Source organism: Amphiura filiformis, chromosome 7 (assembly GCF_039555335.1).
Source record: "Amphiura filiformis chromosome 7, Afil_fr2py, whole genome shotgun sequence".
NCBI lineage: Eukaryota > Metazoa > Echinodermata > Ophiuroidea > Amphilepidida > Amphiuridae > Amphiura > Amphiura filiformis.
Genome location: NC_092634.1, coordinates 1771151 through 1783769, shown reverse-complemented (window position 1 = coordinate 1783769; position 12619 = coordinate 1771151). Strand labels below are relative to the sequence as shown.

General features: G+C 37.5%; 1 protein-coding gene and 1 long non-coding RNA gene across 2 annotated transcripts; both read right to left on the bottom strand.

Annotated features, from left to right (window-relative positions):
• Nucleotide 1: 1 nt before the first annotated feature.
• Nucleotides 2-3477, bottom strand: LOC140156616 (uncharacterized). The gene is made up of 4 exons (XR_011859570.1): nucleotides 3438-3477; nucleotides 3063-3156; nucleotides 569-740; nucleotides 2-34 (listed from the first exon to the last, which is right to left on the bottom strand). It is a non-coding gene; the product is annotated as an uncharacterized lncRNA (long non-coding RNA).
• A 65-nt stretch (nucleotides 3478-3542) lies between these two features.
• On the bottom strand, nucleotides 3543-12218 carry LOC140156550 (uncharacterized). Its single transcript, XM_072179489.1, has 3 exons — nucleotides 12116-12218; nucleotides 4497-4723; nucleotides 3543-3593 (listed from the first exon to the last, which is right to left on the bottom strand). The coding sequence occupies exons 1-3, from the start codon at nucleotides 12210-12212 to the stop codon at nucleotides 3543-3545; spliced, it is 375 nt and encodes a 124-aa protein (XP_072035590.1). The 5' UTR covers nucleotides 12213-12218.
• Nucleotides 12219-12619: the final 401 nt, after the last annotated feature.

The window sequence follows — 12619 nt, the reverse complement described above, 5'->3', positions numbered from 1 at the left end:
TCCTCGTTGGAGGGTGGTATTTCAGCCACTCCATCTTGTGGAAGAAAAAAAAACACATATAAGATTACCTAACTTACAACATGAGAAATGCACACGACTTTATTTTTATCCACCTGTGTATTTTATCTGGATGTCCAAGGTGGATGGGCATTACAGTGGGTGATGCCACGCCCTTACATCTGTTATAATTACATAAAGCACTAAGCTCATGACTGCTATCTTATCTATGGGTAGCTGTGGTCACCTCTATACATTGATATCTAAATTAGTACCTGGTGCTTTGCTTCTTATGTCATCAAAGAATGTGTCCTCTAAATGATAAATTTTTGATGTTTATAATTATAAAACTGACTTGGATATGCTGGAAAATAATGAAAGAAATGAAGTTTTTCTTCAAAAGATATCACAACACAAGAGCCAAGTTTGTGATCAAAAGTATGATATTGACTATGTTGAAGCTGAATAATTCAACCCCTTTTAATTATTAACGTATGCTATGTTACATTTACAAGAGGTGCACTAAATCTTTTGAAGAGCTAAAATTGTCACAAAACTGTATAGCACCCACCTGCTCCAGTACCTCTGCTGAGCACTGTTCTGTTTCATTGTCATCTGTGTCATTTTTGTTTTTTTTTCTTGAGTTGACTTGTATTGCTAGGACCTCCTGCACGTTTCTCACTCTGACGCATTGTTTTTAGTCTCCATTCTATAAAGCCTTCTCCCTCGCTAAAGAACAGCTCCTTCAAAGATAAGAAAATATGAGAAGTTGCAAATTTGTAAGATTTTTTATTTCTCTTGGTAAGTTCTGTGACAGGTTTTACTGAAGTGCCAATCATAGAATTGAAAATTACAGAATTTCCTTTATTCAGGGGTGTGGGTGAGCACAGAAGAAAATGGAAACCTCTGAACAAGATATTGGGAAAATATGAATTCTCTCACATCGTCGGCTGTATTCCATAGTGGCGTATAGTGATTTTTGGTCATTTTTTTGAAAATTGGCACATACGTTTTAATGATGTTCTCTTTCATTTTTCTAAGTCTCATCAGTCATAATTAGCTAATTAATTAGTAATTAATTAATTAAATGTATGATAGTTACAAAGTGACATTTTTTGTATTCCATAGTGGCGTATCGACCATACGCCTACTTTTTATACACATTTTATAATTATGAAATATCGGCAAAATGAAAAACATCGTATGTCATAGTGGCGTGCGCGATCGGACCTATACGCCACTATGGAATACTTAACGATGAAAAGTAACGCCATAGGGATTACACGGCGACCGAGGTGGCGCACGGTTAACGTAAGGTTAGGGTATTATGCTTTTGTTCGCTTTCCATAGTGACGATAGTTTTATTGTCAGTTTGCCAGCAATAGTATGTATTTATTTCTTTTGAAAATATATAACAATAAAATCTATTTAGTTTACTACAGAAATTTCACATCATTTACAAAATATAATGAATGTCTGATTTACACAACTCGATTTTAAATTGGCATTTCTTCAAACCCGATTTTCTCGAAAAGTTGTTTATTCACTGGCGCCTCACTATACGCCACTATGGAATACGGACGATTTACATGTAGTATGAGGTATCTTACAGATATAGTACGGAGCATATATATGATGATCGGTATACCCAATGATCGTAAGTGAGGGTATGTCGTGAAACTAGTAGTAACGGTTGCCTTTTCCAGAGGTCTATACTTTGAATTTGTTTCTACGCTCACCTGTAATGGGTTTGAGCACTTTTAATTCCAAAGTTAGTCACCTCACCTGTAAAATAGTACTTGTTATAGTACGGAGCATATCATATTTCCTGTTTTAAACCCCTCCCCCCTAAAAAACACCCCCTCTAAATTTGGCTACCAAAACCCTAATAAAAAGCGCCCCACCCCCAATTCTACAAAGCACTTATATCCTTTATTGGCACCCACAAAACAACTTGTTGCTACCAAAATTGTAATAAACACCTCCAATCGAAAAAAATAAAAAATCACGCCTGGTGCGATTAATATTAACAAAAACCGGTATATAGAAGAGGAAAACTGAACCTAAAACTGAAGGGAAATCTTTAATCACCATTGAACAAGTTAAAAGAGGAACTCTCACACATATTTACCAAATGTGGCCTTCACTTAATACACAGCAACAGTCCCAGAGAAAGACCACAGAAAAGATGGACTAAAAGAGGCACAGACTCTGAACGGATGAGCATTGCAAAATACCATAACGCATGCGTACACACACCAGGTCACTGTCAACTTTCAAATATTTGGATTAACTTAATTGTTAACCAGCCTATACAATGCTCCTATTTCATGATAGTTGAAGTAGCTTGTTGCTACATGTACACATAATGGTTGATATGGCGAAGTTTATGAGTATGAACATCAATTTGATTAATAGAATGTTTAAATCTCCCACAACCAATCAATATGACCTAATATGGTATTACCAGCTTTGTTATAACAGGGAAACTACAAGAATTTTGAATCTTTATCAGGGTAAAATTATAGGCTATAGACCAATTGATGACCTGTGATGTTAATGCCCAGCATTTTCCCTGTCTTGCCCTGCAATATGGCTGTGCATTGTAAGGGCCGTACTATTGAAACTAGCGCCATCCATGATGCAGGCTGGGAACAGTAAATAGGGGCCAGGGCCGTTAGCCCTGGTTCATTAAAATAGCCCCTGGTTCCCTGTAAAACCCTGTGAACCAGGGGCTATTTTTTACCAAGTAGCCCTGGTCCGGCGCTTCTTATTTCCAAGCCTGATTGAGTGAGGTATCAAAAAGTACACAACAATTTTTTCCATCCATTGACTAGCCCCTGGTTCATTGAAAATAGCCCCTCGTTCCCTGTAAAACCCCGTGAACCAGGGGCTATATTTTTTACAAAGTAGCCCCTGGTCCGCGCTTCTTATTTCCCAGCCTGCCATGATGACAATACAAGATTGTGAAGTTCAAGTTCCTGCCTTTGTTTATAAACACCATGTGTCAAATGGTCTATAGTACTAAGAATGTATGTTTGCATTTGGTTAATACCTGTACTCACATAGCCTTTACATCCAGGTGTACGATCTTTGAAACATGGAAATTCTGTCACCAACGCCTTTGCCATTGCCTCCTTTTCTTGAGTTCTGGGGTACCTAAAGAAATATACAAGTTAATTAGTACTAAGCCATTCTGTGGTTCAAGTTTCAATCACAAAGCCTCCATATTTCATACATCCCAGTCCTCCCTCCATTACTAAACTGTTCGCGTGCATAAATAGTTAGCCAATTTCATGGTGTTGAATTACAAAATTTTCATGCACAGAATTGGCTAATATAAATGTTACAATCTGTGTACCCCATCATGGTAGGATGTTAGTGGAAAGCAAATCATGAGTAAATTGACTATCAACTTGATAAGTATTATGGATACTTACAGATCTCCAGCTTTCTGTCAAGTGCTTTGTAAGGATTTTTACCACAAGCTTTCTCAAGGAAACCAGTTCCTGTCCAGACATCGCTTCCTCCTTCCAGCTGCTGAATTATATCTTTACCCTTTGGGTCCCCTTCATAATCTCAGCAACTTGAAAACCCTGTAATTAAAAAATAAGTAAATACAAAGGGTTGGGGATTTACATCAAGCCATCTTGATACACATAGAACCAACACCTACATTTACATGCTGGTAAAATTTACAATGATCAGGGTTGTGACCAGATGGTCGGCACAAGCCAGTTCTCAAAAATCCCAACCAGCTCTGACAATGTTCAGACAATGGCCACCAGTACTTTTTTCAACTAGATGCCAAGTTATTACTAAAAAATTCTTTTTATTATTGTTTATTTACTATAAAATCCTTGAACACAAAATATGGGATTCCTATCATCCATAACATTGCTTGCATCATGAAACTACTACTTGCATGCACCCATTGCTGGAAGCACTGCGCTCCGCTCGCCTTTACTCACTATGCTCACCTCCAAATTAACTGGCTTTAAAGTTAGCCTAGCCCTATAGTCACAACCCTGACAATGATGGATGCATAATGTATGGTATACAAATATTGACTGAGGGCACAGTATGGTTTTGAGATCACCTTGGGCCTATAATTTAACCATGACTCAATTAAAAGTATAGTCAATATTTGTTTTATATGTACCAAATTTAAAGATTCTAGTCATATTTTTGGTTGAAAGTACCGATTTAACAAATGCGTGCGACGTGCGTGATGATGGCTTTACGTGAAAAACGCAACACTCGCAGTAATATGCCTCGGGCATTGCAAAAAAATGGCCCTGGGAATATTAAATTTGTCTTGCTTTCGACTTAGTTAGATTATGCCTGCGCTTTTAACCAATCAGATGCTAGGAATCTTTAAATGAGGTATATAAAACTGTATAGTTACTGTGGGGTATTGTACAAGTACCCGCACATGCACACATATCAGAGTCACACAGACTACTTGCCCTAAGTTCTAGCTTGTACAAATATTTTACCTGAGATGCTGTATTGTTGCCTGCTGTGTTGGAAATCTGGGAAAGTGCAGTGCCTCCTGCAGAAGCTTCTTGAGAACCATCTACTGCATGTGTGGATGATACTGCTTCAACTTTTCTCCCATCTATTGCAAGTGCTAGCTTTCTCCTCTCACCAAAATTTAGTCCAAACTCCTTCAAGTCGCTCTCATCTATGGAGTTGAGAACTTCTGTTGTATCCACACCATTAGCTGAAAATAAAAATTGATAAAGTTAAATATAAAACCTCACAGAATCTATACTGACCAATGGCAATGAATTATGTATTTAGCATAAAAATCCCACCTGAGTTACTATACTTATATTCATATTTGTTGTCACCCATCAAATGTGACAAGGCTGTACCCATCCAATAACCTTTTTCATAGTGGAAAACTTCCATGCTGTTCTAAAGTGGACTACATTGTGTCCAAAAATGTTAATTTACACTGCACTTCAAGCAAAATTGAGTGCAGAAAGTTGTTTTGACAAAAATAAAGGTTCGATACCCAACCTGAAAACAATTTTTGTTTTATCACTCTCCTGAGTTTTCTAAGCTCATTAAGCTCAATTTACAATAATTGTGAGCTCCGAGTCCATAAACTGCTGTCCATAACATATCTAATTGAAAGAGAGCTTCAAGGAGTACACTAAGTTTGAGCTCCTCAGGTCTGACAGGGAAAGAAAAACAAAGCAGCAAAACTTAACATTTAGTTATTCTGATACTAGGCATCCATCACGCCTGAAAGAAAATGTAAAATTTCCTGGGAATGTGCGTGTATACAAACTTCCCTCTAAAATTTGTTTATTTGTATGCCTAAATTTTCCTTCTGAACACAAAAGCTTCCTAGGAATGAGCTTCCCAAATTAAACATTTTTTTCCAGTAGGAGTGGGCTATACGGGGCAAAAATGTTTTTTCGCTTTTTCGGTTAACAGTTTTTAAACAAATTGACCTATCTCAACATGAAATGACAAAATTTTTGGCCTGGTGACACAAGAGGGTGCTGCACATTTTTTTCTTGTGAAACTACTGCTTTTTGGTGCAAAATCCTTCAAAATTTTGTCATTTCATGTTGAGATAGGTCAAGTAGAATTCAAAAATGTTAATGGAGCAAAACTAAATTTGACCCCAGCATAGCCCACTCCTATTTCCAGGCATGTATCTGTGTAATGAAAATTTGTACCTTTTTGTCAATTAGGTAGAATTGTGAGTTGATCCATCCAGAATTAGTACACAAGATATCTCAGAGGAATATAGTAGTTTCCGTCATGCTCATCGAAACTTCTTAATGCTGAATGGGGAAGATGATCATGGAGTTCACTGGCTTTCACTAGGCTATGTACAGGGGGGTCATCAATGATAACAGTGTAGGCATGGTAGTGAGGCACAAATTCTCCAGTGGTACACTTCTTGATTACAAAGTGAGCCTGATCTTGTTCACCCTGAAGTCCAACTAAAATTGATGTAAAACACCAAAAAACCGGTACATGTGCATGTTCATCATCATCCAATACATCAACTATTACATACAAATTAGGACGATATGCTGTTCCAAATATCACTACTTCATGGGCCACAAATACTTCGGTTACATCTGGCTGCAGGTCCTGTACAAGCTGACCACCTTCTAGGCTTTCTACTTCGACAATGTCGCCACTTGAACACTCAAATCTGGTCTCTATTCCACTTTGCCAGGTAGCACAATGATGTATTTGAATTTTGATGCAGCTGATTTAGATATGTTCTTGAAGTTTTGATTAACATGACCAATTCTCTTGATGAAACCATTTTTGGCTTCAAACTTGAAGCAAGTTGCATTTGCCAACGGACCTGCTTTTAGAATGCATGTAGCATAATGTATCATATGATGGTGCTTGTTGATTAGGTTTCTGTCTGGGAATATCTCTTTGAAATGGGTATGGTGCTCACATATCAAGTGCTTCAGGTAAAAGACGGTGATCTGTGAACAGGTACAGCTAAAATAATATCAAGGCATCTCAACAAAAGCAGCAATAGTTCATAATATGCATTTCCAACTGGTACCTTGTCACCAATAAGAAATGGAAGCATCCTAAGGAGGCAAGCCATTTGTGCTGCCTTCTGTCCAAGTTTGTGGTCGCTGTCATTCAATAATCCCACTCTGTTCACATTTACAGTTAATTGGTTTATTCTTTCTGTCGATGAAAGGATAGGCAAAGCTTCTTAACCTTTCATTGAATTCATTAATAGTCATAATTCCATCTTCAACTAACAACTGTCTCAGAATCAGTTTAGCCTCAAAAGCACCAACTCCCTCAAAAATATCATGCATCACATCAAAATTGAAATTTGATGCATTATGGAAGTAGCGAAGGTCATTCACGCAACAGTATCCTCTAACACCAGTATCTGAATTCCCACGAGGCATTTGAACAGCCTCCGCTGCATGTTCATCATGTGCTTCTATGCTGCGCATCTCAAAGTCATCCTCAATAAAGTGCTCTTGAGCTGTCTCTCTATCACACAAACATTGTCTACAGAAGTGCCTTGCAGATGGAGAGAGAAGATTGAACACTGCGTGCACCGCAAGTGTGTCACCAACAACATTTGTGAGAGCAGCACGGACGCAAAGAGGTCCATATCCTTTCACCTCGAGCATGACTCCTTCATCAGATTCTAGTTTTTCCATCTCTCTTATAAACGGCCTTAAAACAGCTTCGAACCCATTTTTGCTCAAATCAAGAGTATGACAAAGTGCAAGTAAATGAATAGATTTCATATCTCTATTGAACAACTTAGGAAGATTATCAATGCTAAAATAAAAGATGCCTTGCTTATGGATCACTCGCTTGGAACCAAGAGGATTAGCCACCTCACGCCATCATAATAGAGAGTGATTCTTATTGTGTTTGGGTGTCCATTAAACATGCCATGCTCAGTATACTGCTGTCCATCTTTGTAACCAGCCAAAAACCCATCTTCACTTCTCTGTTCATTTTCTATCAGAGTTCGCAAAGAAGCTGTAGAGAGAATTGCCTGTAAAGTCTTTGTAATGGGTACATATTGGAAAGTCTCAGTAACAAGGTTCTGCTTGTGTGTGCTGGTGGTCCTGTCTACATGCTGATCATACCTACTTCCTGGCAGTGACAATGTTTCGGGAGGAACAAAGTTGCAGTTCTCACGGAAGTATTTGTTTTGCTGATCTATAGTTTTTAATCCTTCAAATGGATTTGAAACACTATTAAAATTCGACAAAACACCCTGGACATCATCTGAATCAAAGTCTATATTGTTCCTCTGAAATAAATCAGTTACTTGTTGCTTCAGTGCTCTTACATTATCAGCTACCAATGATTCTGTAGCATCTATGTATTTATTCACTGATGTTAATGTAGTTGTTGCTGTACCCCTCATATGCAAAATGAAAGAAGCTGCATCCTTCTTAATCAGTTCTGGGTCTAGTGCACAAGTATCTGGCACATCTTCAACATCGCTAGGAGTAGAATCTGTATCAGTATCAACGCCATCATTGTCATCCACGTCCACATTTTCACCAGGATTCACATCATCATCATTTTCAATGACTGGCTGTGGTTCAATAACTGGCTGTGGTTCAATAACATGTTTGTGATGCCGATTAATGTGTTTTAAAAATGAATTTAACAATACAAATGACTGCCGACAACCACCTTGATAGCAAATGTATTTTTCACGGCTAGTTAATTGATGAAAAACTCGTAGATGCAGTGCCAACTTCCTAGTGTTAATAAATTGATTTTTGCATTTGAAGCATACAACAGCCATTTTCCATGTTCAATATTTAGTACAAAGTGGTTGTACTGCTTTCAAAGTTGTGCTGTCTCTCATCTGCTACATCTTATATGTTGTAAGTGTATTCCATCTTCGTGAAACTGCCAAATAAACAAAGATATAAAAATTCATGTAAAAGTAGGCCTACTCTACGAAGGCAGTATTGGGTGTAAATTGAGCCAGGTGTGTTTTGTGGGAAAAGTCCAATGGCTGAAGATTTTATTTATTATTAATATTTTTCTTGTTTTTGAGTTCCTATCCCAATGCACTAATAAAATAAAAAGTAATGTATGAATATTGCCAACTTGGTGTATGAAATAAATCAAGTTGAATTCTGATGTAACACTCCTGACGAGACAGAATTTCTCTTTTCAACCCACTCTCAAAAGAAAACGGCTTTGACATCATGCAAGTTTTATTTTTTCCAAGTTTGGCCCAAATGTTGCTTTTACTTTAAACAGACTGAAATTTTTTATTACTGTCATCATAACCTTACAATGCTACACAATCTGGTGAGAAGTGATCTTTGGAACATTTTATTTTTCGCACCATGTAATTTTCACATGTTCCTAAGTAGACTATTAAGCGACTAATATGAAAGAATTTGGTACTTAATAATAGCAGACACTTCACAAAATGCCATGAAAACCCATGCAACACTTTTGCAACTTGTATATTTTTTACAGTGCATGATTAAAAAACAAGTACCTCTTTTCTTGTCACACTAAAGTGTAACACTCCTGACCATATGGGGAAGAAAATTGGGCATATTATTTTTACATGACAGCTATGACACTACAAATTGCTGTGGTTAAAGAGAAAATCATAACACAATTTTTGAAAGATGAATTTCTTTGCTGGTCTTTTTCATTTGCATAGCAGGCATCAAAAACCAAACGGTGCCATTATTTTTGACTTTACCCATATATGATGCACGTGTGAAACTGATAAAAGACTTTTGAAAAAAATCTGGTCCATTTTGTTGGACTACACCCAGTGTTTAATTTACCAGAAAAAGTTACTTGCATTTGTGCAGGTAACATAGCTTTTTAGGTAATCTTACCTGCACAGAATTATGTCTTCAAACATAAAAGAAACTTTTCTGAATTCTGCCTGGACGAAAAGTGGAAACTGGTGTAATTTTGTAAGCTCGGTCCGATTTCTCTGAATGGATTTATTTTCAAATGATGCATCGTCACCCAAAAGATCTTGGTTTCAAATTTCAGTCAAATCGGTCAAACCGTTTGGATGTATGAAGAGATTACGTATAGGCCTATATTGCAACTGCCTACAAAAAACATACATGTATGTCTTATTAAAAACTTCAAAATGGTACATATTTCAGCTGTAAAATTTACAAGGGGTTATAAGCTAATTATGAGCTTTCTTCTGATACCAAAATTTCAGAAGGTTTGAAAAAAATCTGAAAAAAAAATTGGATTGATCGGACCGGGCACCTTTAACATCAATTGAGAGGTACATGTTTCTCAGCCTTTAATCTCATCCCAACTGTCTTTAGGGCCAAAATTCTGCCTGCACATGTACATGTAAGTCTTGAAAAGTTACCTGCACAGAATCAAAATCACCTGCATTTGTGCAGGTGGTAAATCGACCACTGACAACACCCTAAATAGGTCCGCTTACTTGACTACGCACCCCAGTAGAACCACTACATGATGAACTATTATTGAAATAATTAAATCTCGCATAAATAAATCTGGCAGTGTTATGTAATGCGGAAGGGTCAACGCGCCTGTTGATTGGCAGTTACTTGTCAGAGCGATCGATGCACAACGATGTGATTGGTCGTATTGGAAGGTCGGTCATGCATTCACTGCGTGGCTAAGTGCTTGTGTGGTGCGCTATGGTACGCACTCACAGCGCTCAAATGCTCATGTTTTTGTCCGAGATTTAATGATTTCAATAATACATGGTCAATACGAAACTAACAATGTCAGATTTTTGAAAAAAATCAGGTCCATTTTGTTGGACTAGCTTCAACCCTAAAATTAAAATAGATTTCGATTAACAATTTTAATGTATTTTATGGAAAAACAAAATAAAATGATAAATTTCAATAAAAATTCAAAATGAATTGAAAAATAAATTTTGACAAACATAGCATTAAAAGCATTTTTTATTAATATGGCCAAACAAAAAATTAAAAAATAATTTTGTAAGAACGCAATCTTTTATTAATATATTTAATCCAAAAGGAAAGTGGAAAAGTGAAAAAAAACAGTGAAAAATAAATTTCGACAAACATAATTTTCGAGAAACCCTGCACGACTCGCTGTGAATTTTGATACGTGATTTATGAAAGTGACCCGACAGTGACACTGTATAGATGGTGGAACACCTGAACATGTACACAAAGTTTTGGCCGAATCGCATGTCCGGTGTAGGAGTAAGGTTGCGTTGTTTGAAAAAAAAAATTTCGAGAAACCCTGCACGACTTAGTTTAACTATAGTCTGATTTACTAATTCGTGAACATCTAAAAACACTCACATCGCGTACCTCGCAGAGATCACCATGTCAACGAGATTAAGTAGGCCCTAATAAATAGAAAATAGGTCACGTCGCCAGATATAGCATTGTGCGCGAGCAGGGTCTTAACCAGAATTTCAAAACTACCTGTCCAAAACCACCCGTTGATCGCGTCCAACCCATTCTGCATCGGGAAATCAGCAAATCAGTATCGCAAATTTCACTGTGTGGGGCGCTATCAACCCGGAAGAGATCGTGGTTCTCCACAAAAAAACGGGATATAATTACAATCATATTTAAAAAGTAACAATGCTCAATGGTTGCGCCCGCACTCCTGCGCTAATACGTTAAACTACAGCGAAAATTCCAAGATTAGGCTACACACATTTTGGACACAATATAAATATTTTTATTAAACTTTAGTACAGTACGGTACTACAACAACTTTTATAAATGTGGATAGATGTTTGCCGTATTTTGAGTCGTAAAAGCTGAAGACGAAGTCAAACGTAAACGGGACTTTTTAGTTTGTTTATTTTTATTTTTTTACTTGCTTGTGAAAATGCCCGTTGACAAAGACGGCTTCAGTAATTTTCCACCCGGCCCAGTTTTGAAACTGCCCGCTCAAAAGACAGGTCTCTGGATAAGACCTTGTGCGCGAAAGTGTTGGGCGAAAATTACACGCGTGTAGGTAAATGTTCACGAATTAGTAATCGGACTATCGCTGCGCCGCTGTGACCTTTTTTTTTTACTTTCTAAAAGTAACCTATATATCAGACAACAGTTAAAGCTTAATCACATGAAAAAATATCCAGCAGCATCAGCATGAAGTTCTGCAGCAAAGTTCATACCATCATGACTCATGTAACAGTCATGACAGTAAAGTTGATCATTCATGTTGTCATGCATGTACCATTAGGCATTACGGTTACCGAGCATGCGCATGCCAAGCTTGCCAAGTGCGAGTCCAAGTTTACCTATTCTCATCCCACCATCATGATCATGATCATCACATCATTCTAGAATTTATTTAAGACCATAAATTACTCAAAATTTATTCATGTTGCGATCTCACGCAAAATACGTACCATAGTGATAAAGCATGCACTGATAGTGATACTACTACTAGCCATGCAGTGGTGCTATACAGTACACGCACAGCGCAGCGACACATGCAATAGAATGTATGCGTTCATTTCTGTACAACCAGACCGTCACTTCATTGGCAATTTATACAATAATTAGCCCGGAAAGAAAATAAATTTCATGTTCTTCCTTCTCCCGACTTATTTTTGAACAACTAATTCTACAAATAAATGTATTACCTGCGAAAATCTCCATGATTTTATCTGAAAATCCTCGCTCACGCAGAAATGTTTCGACATCGTTGGTCGCCATTGTGGTAAAGACTGAAAGTTTCATCGTTCGCTTGACGCATCGTGATTGGTTGCCTCGCTTCCCGCCTCGCTTTCAGTGCCGATAATTTTATCACTCGGTAGACGAGTGGTCGAAATTCACTCGGGAATATGACATTGAGTGGTAAAATCGGACCACTCGATGAAGGAGTGAACCAATCCGAAAAAGAAATGGTTACATTATCACTCAAATAGGAGTGAAAAGTACTCAATTAGGAGTGAAAGTCAGTTCACTCTAATCAGAGAGTGGAAATTTCACTCTTTTACATTTAGAGAGTACACAGGTTTGCTTCCGGGGTTTGCTTCAGTTGGAATTGGGTCATTCAATATTGAAACACTGTATAGAATTGAGGCCATCGGCTATAGGCTTAGATGTAGGCCCTATTATTTATTGCAACGTCCCTATTTTATTAT

What these genes read in the sequence shown, in the direction of transcription:
- LOC140156550 (XM_072179489.1), bottom strand. Translation starts at nt 12,212, where the DNA reads ATGAAACTTTCAGTCTTTACCACAATGGCGACCAACGATGTCGAAACA. An exon ending in AATCATGGAGATTTTCGCAG is followed by an intron (nt 4,724 to 12,115) that starts GTAATACATTTA and finishes TTTTATTTTCAG; the next exon opens with CTAATGGTGTGGATACAACA. An exon ending in GCAACAATACAGCATCTCAG is followed by an intron (nt 3,594 to 4,496) that starts GTAAAATATTTG and finishes TTTTAATTACAG; the next exon opens with GGTTTTCAAGTTGCTGAGAT.